At 39.0% G+C, this 20,734-nt stretch overlaps 1 protein-coding gene across 3 annotated transcripts; it reads right to left on the bottom strand.

Annotated features, from left to right (window-relative positions):
- Positions 1-9,278: 9,278 nt before the first annotated feature.
- Positions 9,279-14,643, bottom strand: LOC144662434 (carbohydrate sulfotransferase 11-like). 3 transcript variants are annotated; one of them, XM_078523236.1, is made up of 5 exons: positions 14,368-14,643; positions 13,466-13,626; positions 11,015-11,122; positions 10,527-10,579; positions 9,279-10,103 (listed from the first exon to the last, which is right to left on the bottom strand). In XM_078523236.1, exons 2-5 carry the CDS (start codon positions 13,587-13,589, stop codon positions 9,288-9,290), a joined length of 1,101 nt encoding a protein of 366 aa, XP_078379362.1. In that variant the 5' UTR covers positions 13,590-13,626; positions 14,368-14,643; the 3' UTR covers positions 9,279-9,287. The 3 variants fall into 3 exon arrangements, with proteins under 3 accessions (XP_078379362.1, XP_078379361.1, XP_078379364.1); XM_078523235.1 differs by lacking the exon at positions 14,368-14,643 and having other exon boundaries at positions 13,466-13,748; XM_078523238.1 differs by lacking the exon at positions 14,368-14,643 and having other exon boundaries at positions 11,015-11,226; positions 13,466-13,508.
- Between the last annotated feature and the right edge of the window lie 6,091 nt (positions 14,644-20,734).

A 20,734-nucleotide genomic window follows, 5' to 3' on the forward strand; every position in this document is an offset into this window, starting at 1 on the left:
CCCTAGTTAACAATTTGTTTCTCATTTTCCCCTAGTTAACAATTTTTTTGTCATTAAAATTAAACAAGGGCATCAAATTAGCTAGCTATATTTTGCCCCTTCCATTTCTTCTTCTACTCGTTTTGTTTATGTTTACCTTTGTAATTTTGGAATGGAATAAATAAATAAAGTGAAATTAAAATGAAATGAATAATGAGAAAGAATTAATATAGAAAATAGACTTGTCATGTTATCTCGATAGCTGGTTACATTTTACTGCTAATTTATAAAGCTACTCAGTAAAAAACCGTAATCAGAAAATCCAGTAACACCTTGAAACTGATTTGTTTTGCGGCCTCTTATAAGGATTGTATAAATATAGTGAATTGGAATTGGTCGTCACCTTAAACTAAATTTTTGTCACAAATTGCTTTCACGGTTACACGATCATTATGTCCTTCGTTATTAACCTCTACTTGTTTTCAAAGCAAGCAATCACAAGTTTGTTTCACAATTTTAGCCTTAGCATATTTTTGCGATCTGTACGATTAAATACTTCCATTTTTCTTTCGACCATTTTCTTTGTAACATTTCTTGTTTAGTCGAATTTTTTCAAACAATTTTGATTCTGGTATTCTAAAAATACGTTAACAATTCTCCAATTTTGAAGTGATATTGAGAAAAAAATTAACTAACTCGAGACATTCATTCTGCATCCTTACTGATCACTTTGTATCTTTTTTGTTGCTGGTACATCAAGACAATCAGTTTTCTAGTTATCTATTTTCTTCATAAGATACTTGACAATGGATCAGTGCGGAAAGGAGATATTATATTTTGATCACTCTTGTTCTGAAATTTTTTATGATAAACAACAGAACAAAAAAAAAGATAAACTTATCTTAAATAAGATGTTTCCGATGTCATCTTAGGCCAGTTTCAAGGAGCAAATCACTGCAAAGGAATTTGCGGCACGTTCTTTCAAAATATTTGCCTTCAATCTGGAGAAAAAAGAAAATAACATTGTTAACTTTAGCTATTTTCCTTTGTTTTGTCAAAAGTTAAGGAACGATTTTTTAAATTAAAATTCCCGTTGACTGATCAAAACGATATACGAATAGCACTCTAATATTTTACTGATTGTGCGAATAATATTTGTCAGCTTCAAATTAACCAGCTCGAAATATCAATTCTCGAACCTACAATTGACCTGCTCCCCAAGTATCAAGGCTTCATAGCTCATGTGGTAGAGCAACGCACCGATGTCGCGTTAGTCAAGGGTTCTAATTTCGTTGTTTCTTTTTATGGTAAATGACACAACAAAAAGACAGGATACAATGAACGTATCTTACATAACATGTTTCCAATGTCATCTTGCGCCAGAGTCCAAGAACTAATGAATCACTGCAATCCAAATGGCTGCACATTCCCAGAAATATCTGCGTTCAACCTGGAGAAAGAAAGAGAATATTAACTTGGGCGATCGTTTAGGACGATTTCAGTTTCTGTTTATACTGATCAATACAACATACGAATAGCACTCTAATATTTTACCGATCATGCGTATAATATTGTTACCAACTCGAAATATCAATTCTTGAATCTACAATTGACCAGCTTTATAGCTCAGTTGGTAGAGCAATGGTGTCGCGGAGGTCTTGAATTTTTCCAGAACAAACAAAGCACTTGTTTAAAATTGCTTGCTCACTACCAAGATCATTTCATTCATTTCAAAATCCTTACTTTATAACTCTTTTTCTGCTAGTAAATCAAGACAATATTTCCTAGTTAACGGGCTTTTTTACAAGATACTAGACAATATATTAATATGGTAAGGAGATACGAGATTTTGATCACTCTTGGACTAAAACTTTTTTGGCAAACGACAGACAAGATATGATGAACTTCTTACATAAGATGTTTCCAGTGTCAGCTTGCGCCAGAGTCCAAGAGCTAACCACTGCAATCCATAGTGGCTGTACTTTCTTTCAAAATTTCTGCGTTCAACCTGGAGAAAAAGAAAACAACATTAACTTGTGTGTAACTTAGTCGAACGTTTAGAAGTGTATTAAACCCGTAAGTGGATTGATAGACAATACAATTGTTGTTTCGCATTGACTCCCGAAAATAACGAACTTTATGTAAAGGTTACTCCATACCTTTGCAATAAATATAAACATAAATCTGTAGAATCTACATATCGTAAAATCCCGGTTACAAGACACAATAACCACCCCCCCCCCCCCCCAATAAAAAAAGCATATTTCAAATTAAAGGATATATTACAAAGAAAATCCCCTGTTTTTTTACAGATCTTTGAACAATTTGCAACTAACAATGTGTAAATAATAATAATGATACAATTGCCGTTACTGGAAGCCCCCATGCACGTTTTATTCACTTCCATTCACCTTCAAAGATGTTGTCGGGTCTAATCTGGTCCCTCTCTAAGGGACGGACCATTATTTTCTTGAATGAGGGGGATGGGGTATGAAACATTTTCCTCTGCAAACTTTCTTTAAAGTTTATGCATCTCTGCCAAAAAAAATTTCGAAATTCCACCCATGTTTTGTAATACATTTCGTGTGCAAACTTTTTTTTTGTCTTTGTAGGCCCTGTAAACAATTGTTTTTCTATATTTTTCATACCCCCCCCCCCCCTCTCCAAAAAATGGTCCTTCCCTAATCCCGGCCAAAATTTCTCTTTCGAAACACATTACGTTACCCAATCAAAGGACTCAACAACTGCTGGGTTAAGTTATTGTTTTCGTTAAATTTTTGCGTCGGTAAAGAAGACCTTTTAACATTTTTTTTAAAAAAAATTTGTAAGTGTGGTTCAGAGCTACGTCATTTTTTCATAAATTTAAGGTGGCTCTGAAGTTTGACCCATTTACAGTTTGTTAAAATAACTGTGAAAATATATAAATATATAATTTTGTTTTTTAACTGACATAAAAAACAAAATCTTTCCCAGGCTATATTAGTTATGTTAATAAACGCCAAAAATAGGGTATCTTTGACCCTTTTTTGACGTTGCCATGGCAACAAGTTTTGACGTCATTTAGATTTTACTGATAAATGGTTTACTTGTTTATAGTAAACGATTTTCAGCGGCATCATTGGGCTAGCCATAGAATACCCATAGACTACACCTAGGCCTAAAGTAATGTGAGCTAACAAGTTGGAGTTTCGTGAAAAGTTTTATTGTTGTTCATGGTTGCAAGGCACAATAATAATAAGGCGTTATCGTTTGTCTCACGATGTAGTCACTTGGGATGTCGATTGCGAAGTTTCGTTTGCTTATAATTGCTAGTATCAGGACATAAGGGTGGACTGATGAGGCGTCACCATATTTAGCACAATGGCCGGCTGTGATTGGCTGATTTCGTTCCTCTATGTACTGGCAAAAGGCCTTTCCTGACAGCGGTCCACTGCCGTACTGGTGGGCGTTCATGCTTCTGGATCTCAATTCCACTAGCGTTCCGCCAAACTCGCCGGTGTACACTTTATTGCATTCACAGGGAATTCTGTAAACACGCCATCTTGCTAAGTCGGGTCGACAGCGTCCTTCGGTCGCAGCAAGTGTGACCTAAGTGTGGTGTTGGACTTGAAAACAGCGCTCATGCCTTGTTGTGAGATAAGAGCTTTGCTTCCATAAAAGATTTGCGAACACTTCCGGCCTTCTCTGAGAATAGTGCAACATAACGAACCACCAAGCAAGGAAAATTAAACAGTATAAGTATTTAGTTAAGCATTTATAGATCTGTATTTTTAATTTTTAGCTGTCGTGCGGGAGGTCTGGGGTTCGACTCCCAGATTCAGATTAGCCTTAGCCTTGATATGAGGTTTTGTTTCTTTACCGTAAATGATCTAATAAACGCCCGGGGCGTCTATTAAATTTTTGGGGTCCTAGGGGAGGCGTTAAATAGATATGAGGCGTTTATTAGAGAGAGGCGTTTATTTCAATTTAACAGTAGCAACGTCAACACAACTAATAGGATGGGTAGTTTTCTACTGGAGTAAGATACATAACAGAGTTTGTGAGTAGGAGACTAATCTAATCTGCGCTAATGCAAAGCCTTGAGATGCCGTTCATAGTTCGATATCGACGTTTTTTATCGTCATCGGGGTTAACCATATTGGCGTTGTTGGCCTCTTCGATGTCCGAGTCAAGCAAAAAACTAACTTTATTGCGTGAAATTACTCCGATGGAGCATTTCCTTGGTTTTTGAGATGATTCCTGGAGGGGGGCGTCTATTAGACACGGGGCGTTTATTAGAGAGGGGCGTCTAATACAAACTTAACACCTCAGAGGGGGCGTTTATTAGATAAGAGGCGTTTATTTGAGAGAGGGCGTTTATTAGATCATTTACGGTAATTGATTTGTTTTAGTTTTTTTTTTTGCTCTTGTGTGCTCTCGTGTGCGTCTAAACTGAGATTGAATTTTTTTCTAAAGGAAACCCAGCGAAAGTATGGAGTAACCGAACCTAAACCGTTTCTATTCCAGGCTCAGAACAAAACTTCTCCTTGCTCTCCTTGCAAAATTAGTGGAGAGAATTTCGCGATACATCAAAGCAATACCCTGCAGTTGATGATTTTCATTGTAAAACCTCGATCAAACGGTCATGATAGTTGATGATAGTTCGCTGCTTCCAACTATCATTCACTATCATATTGACTATCATGTTTGCGATCAAACGCTCCATGATAGTTGACGATAGTTTGTCAAAATCACGCAATGCGCGCTCGCGCATTTCATTTTTTGATTTTCTCGTTCTCAACTCCACTATCACTCGGTGCAGAAATGTTTTCATGTTTTTTCCTTGTTTCCGATGCTTTCACGCCATCTTTTGCTTCTGGCAGTGATATTTTCAATGCTTTCTCGGTGCTGTTTTTACTCTTCTTCTTCCCACTCACTTTCTCGTTTTCAGCTTAACTTTAGTCCAAATATTAATCTAAATTTCGGTTTTCTTCTTCACCGAACGATAGAATTTCCTTTGCGGCAGCCATGAATCTTGGATTGAGCCCGTCTTTGACTGAACCACTGACCGATAAACTATTATGCACTATCATCCCCGCGATCAAACGGTAAAAACTATCGTCAACTATCATGTTAAATTTGAGCACGTCCAAACTGCGTGATAGTTGGTGATAGTTGATGATAGTGCATGATAGTTCGTGTTCAAACGCGCGTGATAGTTGGAACTCTCATCAACTATCATCAACTATCATGACCGTTTGATCGGGGCTTAAGATAGTTGATAATAAAGTGATATGGTAAGTAGAAATTACATTTAAACGACAAAACATGACCGACAACAACAAAGGCAGAAGAAACGAAACACTTATCTGAAATGAGATATTTCCAATTGTGACCAATAGCCAACTTGCGCCAGACTCCAAGAGCTACAGACCACAACATGATAAAAAATTGCTGCACTGTCTCTTAACATATACCTGTCAGCGTTCAACCTGGAGGAAAAAGGAGGAAACAGCATTAAATTTACGGCTAATTTCTGTGTATGGTTCTTTTCTACTGATAAATACGCCATGGAAATATAGGAATGTAATTCTTAAAATAACAAAACAACAATGTTCGACAGTTTTGCTTTGACTCCCAAAATAGTAAGGTGGAAACCTTGCATATGACAGAATTTCAAAGAAACCGACATTCAAAGTACCTTTTTTTAAAATTCTATATTCTAGACAAATCAATGGTAAACAATTTTCTTTTACCTGAAATTCGACAAAACAAGTTGAAGATGTTGTACGGACGGCATTTACCAGGGTGAACTCGGACAAAGGAATGCGTCGTGACTCGTGAAGTCACGCCTACTTCAGTCAATTGCAGTACCTTGCTCGCTGTTAGAAAGTCTCATTCAGCCTGCGGGAAAAAAATGTTCAAGTTATGGGAATGACTTCCGTTAGGTTAACAAATTCTCTTTCCAACACCGACCTTTCTCGGGTGAGAAATGTGCACGGCAGCACTCCAAACCAACTGAACTACGAACGAACAAGTATCATGTGTAATTGTAGTGTAAACATTTTAACCAACAGTCGTTCGTAAGAAACACTCTAACCAATGGATTGCTCACGAAAAAAATTCTATCTGTGATTCAATGAGTATTTCAACAACTAAACTAGCTGATTGAACGACGATTTCTTTATAGCGTCACCGATAAGCACGCCGAAAATTTCACAGCAGAATGGTTACCAGTTTAAACGTTAAAGCGCCAAAATTGAACAGAAAGCTAAACGAAACGAAAAGCTACAAAAGCTATAACAACTCGACGAATGAACGACTCTTAAAAAGAAAATAGAAAGAGAAAACGTTGGCTTACCAGAAGCGGGAGCACATGGAAGAAGATGAAGAACTCAGCTTTACAGCACACAATGGTGAACAACACTCAAATGATCGGCGTGTCCTTTGAGACTTCTTTATATACGCGATTAAAATTCATTGCAGCTTCCATAAATGTGCTTTGTTCAATCAGAAAAATTCGTCAAGACTTTTGTGCATTGAATAAGTGAGAATTTGACAAATGTTGCGAGAAAAGCAGGCACTTGAATTATTAATGGAGAATACTATTTTGTTAGAAATTTGTGGTAAAAGTTACAAAAATGTGTCGCTGAATTGTAATAAATCTTGGCGGGGTTTTAAATGAAATAATGGGAGGTGGATTTTCACTGTTGCGTAATTTCACGTGCGTAAAGAAAGAGATAATGGATACTGGTTGATTTCTTGTGTCATAATTAAGCATTTGAGCAGAAGGAAAATTAAAAGCTTGCAAAGCATACAGAAAACTATTAACTTAAAGGATTACGTGTGGCTGTATGGCCATGTGTCTTAAACAGGAAAGCTAGCATTCTTCAGTGGCGGATCCAGACCTTCAGATAAGTGGGGGGGGGGGGGCGATCATCCAGACCCTGGAATAAGGGGGGCCCGCACTCGAAAATAATATTTCACGGCCGTACGGGCCACTATTTAGCTTAAAAAAAAAGTTTGGGGGTCCCCCGGGCCCCTCTCCTAGATCTGTCACTGTTCTTGCCTCAGAAGGGCCAGGCAAGAATAGCTCAAACATATGTACTATAGGTTCATTATTGTTGTGAATACTGTAGCTAGCGAGAAATCATCTTTCCTTAACAGTAGTCAACTAGAAGAAATTTATGTTGCAAAGTAGTAGGAACATATAAATAAAGTATTGTGATTTGTGGATTGTGATGTCCTTTTCTTTTCTTTTTTCGTGAGCATGGTGGCTAGATTTGTTGACTCTAGGTTCCAATGCAGCAACCTGGTCTTCAATATCTTGCCTCAAGGCTGATTAGCAGTTAATTTCTCTTTATAACATCAATACATAATCAACCATAGAAGTAAGGAGAATTGAGCAGAATCAGTGTGATACTGTTCTTCCAGGCACATATATTTAAGAAATTGGAAACGTCCTCAAGATTGCCGCAGAATCTCACGAGTTTTTCCTTTTCACCTTTCTTCGTGAAAACAAGGAAATTACGCTTTCTGTTGTGTTCCTCTCGTTTTTTGTTTGTTTGTTTTCATGGTTGTGCAGAGTGGGTTCAAATCAGAATGCACCCATCTGGTTTGACATCTTCAGAAACGCAACTTCAGAATCTCAGAATAAATATGTCAGTTTTTAGAAGCCAGCACGCAAATAAAAATTATACACGACTCCGAAATTTGCCTCATCCTTCAGATCAAACCAGGGCGAGAAAATATTTTCCATGACGTTTCACGGGCGAGAAAAGATTTCTCTCGCCCTGAATCCCTGATTTAAACCCAACCTTGCATCTACGGCACTGGATAACGGCTGCCTCAAATTTCGTCGGTGAAAAGGTGGGAACTGGGAACAGGGAGGTTGGACGCCTAGGAAAGAGGCAGGGGGTCGGTAGGAAGTCGGCAGAAAAAGCCGCAGGGAAAGGTGGTTAGCAGTTATAAAATTCATCTGCGCGCGAGTTTGCGCGCGCTTACGTCACGGAAAACTTTGAACGAATCTTATTGGCCGATTTTTGCGCGCGAGTTTTTCTGCTGTTGTTATGTCATAAAAGAAAGATTCCAACTTTGAAACAAAACTTGGGGATGATTATGGCAAAGAGGAAATGTTTCCTGAGAATTTCTTGCAATCGCTTGGCATTTTTACAAAGCAAAGAGAAATGAGGAAACAGGCTTAAAAGGTATGTTGACTGGGGCGTTTGTTTTAGAACAAATTATTAAAGTGGTGGCTTCGTAGTTCTTTACCTTCCTCTAAGAGGGCGGAGTTATAATAACTTAAAAACTCCACCAAAACTGAATTGGAGATGTTCCGCGAAATAAGAAATACAGTAAACACCCGCATATAAGAACACATGATTTCGGAGGTCAGGCTGATCGGGTTCTTATTTAATGGGTGCTTAGTGACAAATCAGCCTCAAAGTGTTCTTAAAATGTTCTTAAATGTCTATGTTAGTAATACTACCCAAAAATGCCCCTAGATGTAAAATTAGCATAAATTAATAAATATTCTCAGATTTAATGATCACAATCAATACTGTGTCATTGAGCCCAATAGATGAGATGACTGGCTGTCCTTCATTATAGGTAATGATGAATAAAATTACTTGTTTTTTACGTAATTATGACACCTTTTCCAATTTATAAGAACATGCTGAATTTTTCAGGCTGATCTTGTTCTTATAAAAATGGGGCTTTATTGGCCAAATTTCAGCCTGGTGTTCTTAATCCATTTGTTCTTATATGCGGGTGTTTACTGTAGCACATGCTGCATAAACATAACTCAGTGGCTGGGCGCGGACTCTTAAACAAAAAGATATTAACAATGTTCATTAATTTGATAAGCGGCAGAAGGAGACAATACTGTCCTCTTGTATTTCTATGTCGTTACAAGCAATTACAAAATATGTAAGCTAAAGTATCTTAAAGTTAAGTAAGTAAGGTTGTTATGTAATTTTGAAAGTTTGAAAAGAAAAACGATTTATATGAAAAAAGGTGCTGTTTTTGCTCTGAACAGAACACATGCCACGGTTGAAAATATGTATTTGAGTTTGTCTTACTTCGATCACTCGTGAACTAGAGTTGCCCACACAAGGCCCTTGTTGGAGCTTTTCGAAGCACGAGTTGCACTTACTATGCTAGATAATTCATGTAAGACGTTTCACAGATGTATGGACTCAGGTTTTATTCCAACCAACATTTCCAAATTCCAATTCGACCTGGATAGAGGACCCGCATGAAAATCAGCTACAGCTAATGTGGCTTCCTCTCTAAATCTTGTATTTTCTATTTTTATTCAACACAACTTAAGACGAACCTAGCAAGTTTTCTAAGGGTCCGGGGAAAGGGTAACCAAATATTTCAAAACTGCTCTGATATACGTCCCCTAGACGTTGAATCCAAGACTTTGGAATCTGTGAATAATACTGTACAAGTTCATCTTGAGTTTTTGATGGACGAAATGCTGGAAATTTCAGTTCAGTTAAGTTGGCCCGCTCAAGAACATACCCAGCGTCATCTACCATCGTTTCATAATGTCCAACATAGTCATACTTGATATCGCAAAACCCGCAAACGTCAAGATAATTTGCCCAGTGCCAATCATCTTTATCACCCTCGTTTAGTATATACTCTACGAACTCTGGCCACTTTACCCCGTAACCGCTCTGTATTGCCTCTTGTGAAGCGTTGGGTCTAAAGTTTTGAATGATCTTTCTCCCAAACACTGTGATAAATGGATCTTTATCAACCGATCTCGGATGCACGTATTTATCTTTGTACGCCGACAAAAGCCTTTCAAAAGGTTCTCGCACAAACATAAACTTGTAGAAAGTTTCCAGCATTTTCTGTCCTTTCTCCGGTGGAAATTGTTTCACAGTAGGTCCATACGGAGAATAACCCTGATAGGTGCGATATCTTCCCAAGAGGGGCATCCACTGTCGGCTTGCCACCTTTGGTACGAGGCAAAATATCAGTTTGTATTTCTCAAACACGTAAAGGTGCCCCAAAGTCTCATTACTTGGTTCTTGACGCTTTCTTTTTCCACAGTAATGTCTCAGGCGTTGCTTTTGTTCAAAGTCCCTTTTGCCATCCTCTCCTTTGTAATTTGTCATCTCGTCTCCCTTCAAAATGAGAATTAAAAGGTAAAGTCTGTGTCAAGCCTAGTGGCCCATCTTGCTGGAACTTATTCCGGTTTTCGTAGCATGAAGCTACTAGGAGTATTTCTACCCCCTCCCCTTGATGAGATGCTAGTCCATCGTAGGGTTACACCGGTATTAGTTCGCCGGTACCCATTTATACACCTGGGTAAAGAGAGGCAATATGAAACTGATAATTTAAAAAAAAATTGAATGGTTTCTAAAAATCTGACGCAGGGCTTTTTCTCACTGAAAAGCTCCGGCGACTAAGTTTTGATTCCACTCTGTTCCTGGATCTCCGAGCTGCGTTCATTTGTTTCTTCACTTCTAAAGTAATTAACGGCTACGATTGGCTATTAACTAATACAGTACGGAGGAACAGCTTTGTATTTTAAAATCAAATCCCACCTCATCTTCATAAGGGTTGTCATCCTGCAGAACGGGAGTTGACAAGGGCTCCACTGAAAAGAAATGTCAGAAATGAATAATCATTTTACGAGCGCAATCGGGACAGGCCAAGGGGAGAGAGGCTCCTTTCAGTACCCAGGGGCTGGCAGCCTGATAACACTTCTATATTAGCTATACGGGTAGGTCCATTCCAAAGAACATGTTTTTTAGGCGCAGTAAGCTGAGGTAACATATTTCTCCGTTTTCGTATGGGGAGTTTAATTACAGTGGAACTGTATATTATCATTTATCTAATTTCCTTATTTTTTTTACACTGACTGTACAGTACGGATATTGTCCCTCAAAACATACAGCGTACTGAGTGGAAGCCAACCATCTGGATTGAATGACTAATTAAAACTTGAGCTCAGAATTATAAGCTACAGACGCTGTCATGTATTGGGCTAAGAGAGATAAAATACCAAGAATCTCGTACCATCACAACTTACCTACGGTGTCCTGTAGTAAGAAGCGACTAAGAGTACCACTCCCCCACGGATAGGAGTCTTGTCCATCAACAGGATACCATAGCAACCTACATGAGCCCATTGATACACCTGTATAGTGGAAATACGACCCTGATAACTGAAGGTTTGAAACCCTCGACCTCTGCTCCAGCTCTTAAGGCCTGTTCCAAACGTCATGCTACTGCCGTGCCGAACTAAATTGAAGAAACCATTCAGTTTGGCAGGCTGAATTAGTTCGGCACGTCTACTTAGCACGGCAGGCATTCACCCTTGCCGTGCCGCACGGCAGGAGCGCGACTTGATTTCAAAAGGCGTGCTCTTGTCGTGCCGAGTTAAATTAAAAAACTATGTTAATGTGTTTTAAGTTCTTTTGCAGTTTTTTGTTGTTTCTGATAATATTATAGTTTGAATTTGCGCGACTTCATTTTGTAGATTCGCCGTTTAACACCAATGCCGTGCTATCGTCGTGTCACTGCTGCAGTAGCACGACGTTTGGACTAGGCCTAAGTCTTTAAGACTTCTGAGACTTAACGGGCAGGGAAGCTCACAGGAAATATATAATACTGTTATTTATTTCCTGTGAGCTTGCCTGCCCGTTAGTCGCCTGCTTTATAACAGCATGCTAAATCCTGGCCTAAAGGCCCGACCAAACGCACGCAACATTTCAACGCAACATATCCCAACATTGTTACGTACAGCATGTTGCAATCGTTTGGCCACCTAGTCCAGTCCGTGAACTCTCTCTTCCACCCGCCCTTTAAAGGGGTTGAACCCAGGCGCGCGAAGAGAGAGTCCAGGATAACTTGCATGCGCATGCTCAGCACGAACCAATCAGAAGCGAGGAGTGTGGCGTCACTTGCTTGGGATGCGCGCGCTAGGTTAAAACTGGCTCGCTCAAATGACGAATTTAACTACGTAACCGAGCGCGCGAATAAATGCAAGAAAAAAACTGTGCTCAATTGCATACAAAACCAATTCAATAAACAGCTACAAAATACTAGGAATAGTTGACGGATAGCGATTTTTGTTTTGGCCGTTAGCTTTTAGCAGACACTGCCTGCAAAGCTAGGCTTTTTAAAGTTATTCCGGTGATCCTGCTTTAGTACACGGTCGTGTAGCTGAACTCGTCATCTGTGCGCGCGCGTTTTCAAAAGGGCTGCCAAATATGGTTTTTCCCCCAATTTTGGGGAAAAAACTGGCGCATGCGCATGCAAGTTATCCTGGACTCTCTCTTCGCGCGCTTGGGTTCAGCCCCTATAAAAGGCGCGCGGAAGAGAGATTTCAGGGACTGGACTATTGGCCACCCTGTTGCATCACGTTGGACCAAGTTTGAAAATGGTTAAAATTTTTCTCGCAACATTTTTGGATGTTGCATGATGTTGTACTCGTTTGGCCATGTTCATGGAGCATGCGCCCTAGTTCGGTTTACGCCATCCAACAAGCTGCAACATATTGCAACAGGGTGGCCAAACGCTTGCAACATGTTGTGCACAACAATGTTGCGCTATGCTGCGTTCAAATGTTGCGTGCGTTTGGCCAGCACCTTCACAACATCTAACAACATGAGTACATGACTCAACAATGTTGCGATATGTTGCGTTGAAATGTTGCGTCCGTTTGGCCGGGCCTTAAGAGGGTATTGAAGCTTACCGTTTAACCACTAGCTCATAGTCTACGTACTTTAACTTTTTGTTTACAAGTATATCGAATCCTCTGTCTGATGATATAAGAACTGCCGCCGGCAAATTTTAAAAAGAGAATACGGTAATATGTAGGTCTCCTTAATGTTTTAGGCTATACTGGCTATAAATTTCTATTTTACTGTAGTATTACCCTGTTACTTAGATTATTACACTAAGATTTTTGCTTCTCTAAAATCCGAATTAAAATAAAGCTTTGGTTGATTGATTAACGAGGGTGTCTACTTTCGGGAGTTGTTGTTTCACAGAGCGTCAAGATGTCTCTGATATCTAAATTTTCATTCCATTAAATAACGGGGCAATTTTTGCGGTTTTACTGCGGACAAAATATATTAATTGTTTGCCGAATGAACTATATCTGAGAGCAAGTAAATGGCCTAAAAGCAAAGAAACGGCGTTTTCTTCTGAGAATTTAGCATCCCTGATTAGATCAGCATCAATCTTCCCAGCAGTTTAACAGTTTGAGGTAAATAGCTCCCGATCATACTTCAGATTTGCATGCTACTTGTAGTCTCTCGAAAGTCTCTTTAAAAGTCAAGTTCTTGTCTCACAAAACACCTGGTTTTCCTTTCATTCGGTGATTTATTTGTTCTATGAAAATGCCAAAAAAAATAGGCCCAAAAAGAAAACATTGCGGTTATTATCAGTCTATACGAGCAGAGTTCTTTATAACCTTCAGTGCATTTAGCATATAGTGATTGAAAAAAAAAATAATAAATCAGTTAAAACATACCTTCACTTCCACTGATGTGATCTGGAACAGACGGCAACGAGCAAAATACGAGTAGATTTACTGTGATCAGAACAGTTATGCAGCTGACACTGATAACGGCCATGCAACGCAAATTCCTCTTCATGGCTGATTAAGGTCGTACATCGCACGTCGAGAAAACTCTAAGTTAGGAATATCAATTAACGCGTATATTTTGCAACCCTTTAACCAGCAATGCATAACATCATTGCGAATTTAGAAACCTCGAAAAGATATAGCGGGGACGATGCTTGTTAATTTTTTATGAAAGATTTGTCTTTGTGGATTTGAAATAAAAACAATGGTTTCTGGGGGGGGGGGGGGCAGGACACGCAAACTTAACAAAACCCTAAATCCAATAATTTATAGTTGTAAAATCTCTGAATTAATCTGCTTGCATCTATCTTTTTGTCAAATAAAGATACGAAACGTAAAAAAAAATTGTTTTCCTTTTCGAAGTTGCCAACAACAAACTTTTTGTGCTTGCTTGATTTTAAAGGCTTAATTAAACCAATCACGCAAAACCGTCTCCAGCAGTTTCGATTCAATTGATTCCGCCCTACAGCTGTGTTTTGTCGATGTTAAATTGATGATTTTAATTGTTCCATAGATATCAAGGTTGTTTATTTTTTAATGCAGAAGACTGATTTGCATCCAATTTATTTGTGATTTCAAATATTTGGTTTCCGTTGCCGTAGCAGCTAGATTTCAAAAGTTTATAATCCCATTAATGGTTTTGCGCAACCATAACATTTGTTGCTGTGTTTGTTTGAGCTTTGTTTCTTGTTTTCTCACACATTGTTAAGAGAACTAAGCTGTGTACAGGATTACTTATTTATTTCTGGCTTTTTTCTACCCGTTGAGTGAAAACTTAAGCTTCATACCTGTACCGCAGTTTAGCGGCTTTTTAGTTTCATCCATGCTTTCAAAACGGGCAAAACTGAACGAACGAACGACAAAAGAATTAACAAGTAAGAGGAGAGTATTTTTTAGATGTAGCGCCAAGCCCCGAGAAACACCAGATTCAAATAAACGCCGGGTCTAAAAGCACCGTTGGATTTCGTCGGTGAAGTGGTGTTCAACTTTGTGTTTAGCCTGCGTAGCAGGCGCCGTAGTTTCTAGCGCGCGTATGGGAGAAACGCGAAAGGCGCGACAGAGCCACGCGAAAAACTACACAGTTTGCAGCGGTATTCCCTACTGATAGGGTAGGTACGTCATGTATGGCGACACGTCGGAGAGTCCATACTGACGAGTTAGTTTCACAGAGATCCGCGTAGTTCTGTTTATCTGATCAGTTGTTGCTTACGCGTGAAATTTTTAAAAGTGATTACAGTAAAAACCTAGTACAGAATTTGATCGAAGATCTCTTCGAGATACCGACTATTTTGCATGAAGTATGAGTAGAAGGTTTATCCTGGGCATTGTTGTTCGAACATATCATGGAAGAATTCAAACGTCTTTCAGTTCAAGCAATTTTTTTTTATTTTCGCGGAGGAAATGCTGTATTTGTCAGTCGCGACGGCTGGGCGCTTTGCGACTCATATACTATAACTTGGTTAAAAATAGTAAACTTTGACGTTTGCCTTTAATCGAAATAGTTGTTCCCTTTCGAGTTAGAAAGATTTCTACTCGGCTTAATGCAGGGTTCCCGATAAAGGTTACGGGGGGTGGGGGGTGAATAGGGGTACGCAAATCCGCCGAACCGTGTAGTTTTTTGGGCCAAATCCGTCAATCCGCCACCGTTCTCGTTCAAGTCCAAATCCACATTACATCAAAACTTTGTGTGGTATAGTTTTCGCTGCTACGGAAAGTAGATGTTGCTTCACATGCAAACTGTTTCAGAAGTTTCGTTTTACTGCTTTTTTTTGCGACAATTACACCAACATACCGACGAAAACCGACCAAAGTGATCCGGACTCCGTTAAGTATCTGTTGCAGGTCTAATTGGTTTTCAGATTAAATCTCTTTTTCAATCGATTTCAACCAAGGTATTAAAATCTGTTTCAAGCTAAAAAAATAATAGTCTTAAAATAACATAAAACAATTTGCATTTGCTCATTAGGGTTTTTTGTGTCGAAATTGTTTTTTTATATATAAAACGAATGTCATTTGGCTATGAACAAAAGCGAAATACAAGTACAATTTGTCTGTTTTATTTATTTATTTTTATTTACAATTCATAAATTGCCCAGAATTCGATTTTTGTAAAAGATATTTGCCGTCGGATTCCCATACAAACACTGTAATTTCTACCCGCTTTGCCTACTCGTCAAGATGGCGTCGAAAACCGTGATAAGGCCTATTCAGTTAGTTTCCGACCATGACAACGGCGGTTGTCTTACAAAAATTCAAAAATGTTCATATCATATAGTTTATAAAATAGAAATAGATGAATGTTTTCTTTCTCTTCTCCTCTTTTCTATGTCAGTGTTATCATTACATGTATAAGATTCTGGCAACGCAAGTCATGTTTGATTATTATACCGGACATTCTTTTAACTGTTGAGCGAACAAATGGCACAGGTTTAAGAGTAATTGTGATTCCCAGATTAGAGACCTCCTGAAGAAAATAACAACCCAACTGGCTTTAAAAGAAGCGAGCTACAGACCGACGTAGCTGTACTTCTGCATCTGTGTATGTGGCGTCTGAAGGAGAGCGTTTTTCACAACTGTGAAAAAAAAAAACTACTGCCAAATTCAAGAGGATCGGAAAAACACGGCCCCACAAGCTTCTCTGAGCTTTACAAAGACAACCATGTTTAAGTAAAGGTTAGGTAAGGTGATGTTAGAGAAAATTTCACTATCAACCACCTAGAGTAAAACTGCAAACGACACCTAATAAATTCCTTTTAAAATAAAAATTGCGCATCGGTTTTCGCATTTTACACGATTCGCGTTACTGAACAGTTGGGTCGGTCCTTATATGTCACGTTAAGGCCGTGCAAAGAAACAAATTTGAAAACTAACTTTGGGATTTAAACTGATCTTACCTGATTTTTCTCTGGCAATGATACAGCATTCTGGCGTACAGCGTACTATCTTGAGGACGGTTATTTAAATCAAGTGATAGTGGGGGATATGCTAAAATTGGTTCTTTCTAATACTTAGTGATAACATCTCGAATTAGGTTATTGGCTGCCCAGGGGTTCGGTTAGCAGCTCTCCCAAGGTCTCACATGAATGGCTCGTTCCTTTCGAGAGAACAATAGAACAAACAACAGGAACAATGCCCCTAGCCTCAAAAATTAACAATAGGAACTCCTACATACACTAGAGGACCAGTAAAATAAAGCTTCCGAGATCTGGATGCAACACCACGTTTCATTGCTTGTTTTTTTCGACAACTCGCCAACATACCGCCGAAGACCGACAAGAGTGATTCGAACTTCGTTTATCCACGATCCGAACTTCCTGACATAAAGAGATCGGGATCCGGGCAAAAATTCTCAGCTTACCCGCGATCCGCTGTACTTTCGAGATCCGCTAATCCGCTCAATGCATCGCAAAAAATCCACAATCCGTGCGCTTTTCAGCGCCAAATCCGACGATCCGCGATGCTTTTCACCCCCTTCGTTACGCACAACAGAGTTACCTTTTGTCTCATCACGCAATCTTAACCCCACATTGAGAAGTAAATTTTCGTTTGGATATTGCCAAAAGCGGCTTCTCCTCGCGTTATTCTTTACCTTACGGCTACACATGCCATTTCTAACGGCTACATTTCCAGTAAAACAGTTGCTGTTTTTTTTTCTAATGGCGATGCATTAACTTCTGAACAGAAACAAAAACTTTAAGGGAACTGGTCAAAACTATTTTACATGCTCGGGACCCACTTTTGAGGGGTGGTGGTAAGGACGAGGCCATGGGTCTCCAAGCCCAGGTGGGGGGATAGGGGAGAGACCATGGGTCTCCCAACCTGGTGGGGGGATAGGTGAGAGACCATGGGTCTCCAAGCCCAGGTGGGGGGATAGGTGAGAGACCATGGGTCTCCCAACCTGGTGGGGGGATAGGTGAGAGACCATGGGTCTCCCAACCTGGTGGGGGGATAGGTGAGAGACAGCTAACCCGGTGGGGGGGGGGGGATAGGTGGGAGACCATGGGTCTCTGTAGGGGGGATAGGTGACAGCGGGAGGTTGTTGGGGGGAGGGGGGCTAGGTAAGAGACCATGGGTCTCCCAGGATAGGTGAGAGGTGATAAGTAGAATGCAGTTGACCATGTGGTAAAGTAAAAAACAAGGACTTTTAGTCTCAAATATCAAAAATCCACAAACTTTACAGGAACATGTCAATATTGCGCCATATTACGGGTATGTTTAATATATGTAGTTAGAGATAATCAATCTGTGTGATCTGGGAACAGAAATTGTTGAAACCAGAACAGGTAATTGTTTATCAGTCCAGGTCAGATCAGAGACAACTCTTGTATGGCATATAATGCCTTCTGTCTCCTTCTTAGAGGTTAAATGGGATGTTTGTTACGGAATTCTGCTGCACAAGATGACTGCAGGCACAAAAATCAAGAAATTCGTTATATTCCATGTTTGTGCCTGCACTCAAATATACTTTTTTTTACTCGTCGGATTCTCTCCACTCTATAAACCTCTTTCAGTACCAAAAGGTGACTTTAATAAATGCCATTTATTCCAATAACATTGTTTACTGTGCCTAACTTATATCCATGCAGGGAAGGATCAAATACCAGAAACATGTGCACATGTCCTTACTTCCTATTTAATTTAAGCCAGCAAATCAAATGTACATGTGTCTTTATTTGGAAGGAACAAATGAAGCACAACTAAGTCTTTCTGTTGGATAAAAAATATCAACTTTGTTTACAGAGTTTGTTTTGTTTGATGAATATATCAGTTTCAATAGAGTTTTTATTTTTATTTTTTGATGAAGTTATTATTGAAAAACTATACAAGAGCGACAAGTAATAATTTCTACAAGTTATATACATATCAAAGCAACATAGAAATTAAGGAAGGTGGCTACTTAGACCAAGAAAACCAAACCGTCTTTAAAAAATGAAAATTATTTTATGTCTGTGTGGCCCCGATTATAGTAGTTGCACTGTAAGCCATATACAAAAATACTAGAACATGGAAAGTTTAGGTCAATGGCAAAAAATACTGTTGCCAAGTCACAAGGCTATTTATCACATAAGGTGGCTCCATATAGTTTCATTACTATGTTTGCTGCTAATGCAAGCTTGTCCTATTGCAAGCTCAGGCAAATTTGATCAACAACCCATTAATGTATAACACTTCAAAGAAAGGCTTTACCCAAAACAGTTTTTTAGAGCAGATAATACTGGTCTTACTTCCAAAGATTGTAAGTTTCATGTTATAAACAAGTGTGAAATATTAATGAAACACGAGCATGCACAGCACCATAACACATTACAACACAGCCACGGTTAAAATGTGTTGTTCAGAAATGGGCAAACCGCTAGTCTTTTGACACCGAAGGCTTGGTCATTTCCTTGTCGGCAAGCTTCGGGTTTGCTCCAAAGAAGTCGTTGAGATGTGTTCTACAAGCTTTGAAATGAGCGTTTAATGTTGTTTTGACTTTCTGTCCCAGCTTGTATTTGCCACGGTTGCTTAGTTTACCAAAATAATTCTCCAGGTTTATAACTATTTGAAGCCATGTTTATAAATATAATAGCAGGAATGTGACAGTAATCTGATTGCCCTAGACTTGACCCTCCTGTGAGGGTTACCCTACCTCGAGCTTTTACATGAATAAAAAAATAGTTGACTCTAGAAGGGTAACCCTAGCAAGCAAATAGGGTTACCTGCCTCCTAGGGTAACCCTACCTTGCATGTAAACAAAACTGGGAAAAACAGCAAATGGTAATCCTCATAAACGGGTAACCCTCTAAAAGGGTTACCCTTCCTCCATGTAAACAGGCCATTAAAGTAGCTTGCATAAAAAAACAAGCCAGCCATCTGTGACCCTAGTTGCCATAGCAATGAGATTGAGGTACTAAAAGAGTATTCATCCTGAAAATTGAACAAAGCTATAGCAAATTTATTCTGACTAGACATTGTATATTTTCACCCAGAATTAACCTTTTGCAAATATAATTACACTACTATTAAAAAGATTACTTTTTTGGCGTGCCGGTTAGTCGGATTTTAAAAAATAACTAAATTTGCATATTAATTAATTGGCCTACTAATATTTATTAGTTGACCCCATCGTTCTTCATCCTGTTCATCTTCAATTTTTTCATCTAACTCAACTGCATCACTGCCACCAGCACTTGCACATTCAACACCAACACCAGAAACCTTTTCAGTAGTGTTCTCATCATTTTCAACAGCACCAGTGCCCTTGTTCCCTGCACAGTCCCCAGCAATCTGATCTTTTTCATCATCACAACCACCAACATTAGCACTTACATTGACAGCATCAGTAACCTGATCACAACCATTACCACCATCACCACCAGCAACCTCACAACCTACACCATCGGCAACCTCATTTCCAGGACTACTGTCAATAGCCTTATCATCGCCTTCTTCTTCAAACCAAGGAGTGTCATGTTCTGCACTGCTTCCAGTGTCATCTACTTCAACATCACCAGAATCCAGTCCATCTTTTAAATGATCCTTTAGAGCAAAAAGTTAAACCACATATAAGTATATTTTGAGACACAATACTTCTACTACCGCCACCATTAACACTACCACTTCTGCTTTCGGATTTTAGATTCATTTTAAGCACTAAATGCTTTCAATAGGTTTTTTAGTCATATAAATGCACATGTACCTTTAATGTCATAAGGTTTGGCCTTTCCAAAATAAGACAAACACTTACCAGTTTACATACAATTATAGACCCTTCAAAACTACTACCAAAGACCACAACTCAGATTTTTTACTACCCCTACCCCATGACAATGAAAACCATCAAAAGCAAGACCTTAAGCAACATTTATTGCATGTTAAGACCTTGAATTTGTGTCATATCCTAATCCAGTTAGACTGCTTTCAGTCAATCAGTATTAAATCATGATAGTAGAGTCAGATGTAGTTAATTTGAAAGAGATAATTCTCAAGGGTAACATAGGACAACAGACAAACGAAGCTAATGAGGTCTATATTTTAAATACCAACAGTATTTTTTTAATGATTAAAATAAAAATATATCAATTATCCGTGCATATTTTCATGCCAAATGGAGGCTATTGTTTAGATTTAACCCACCGATTAATTTTCGGGCACACTCCTTGGACAAAATGCATC

Source organism: Oculina patagonica, chromosome 8 (assembly GCF_052425735.1).
Source record: "Oculina patagonica isolate OP01 chromosome 8, crgOcupat, whole genome shotgun sequence".
In the NCBI taxonomy this organism is placed as follows: Eukaryota; Metazoa; Cnidaria; class Anthozoa; order Scleractinia; family Oculinidae; genus Oculina; species Oculina patagonica.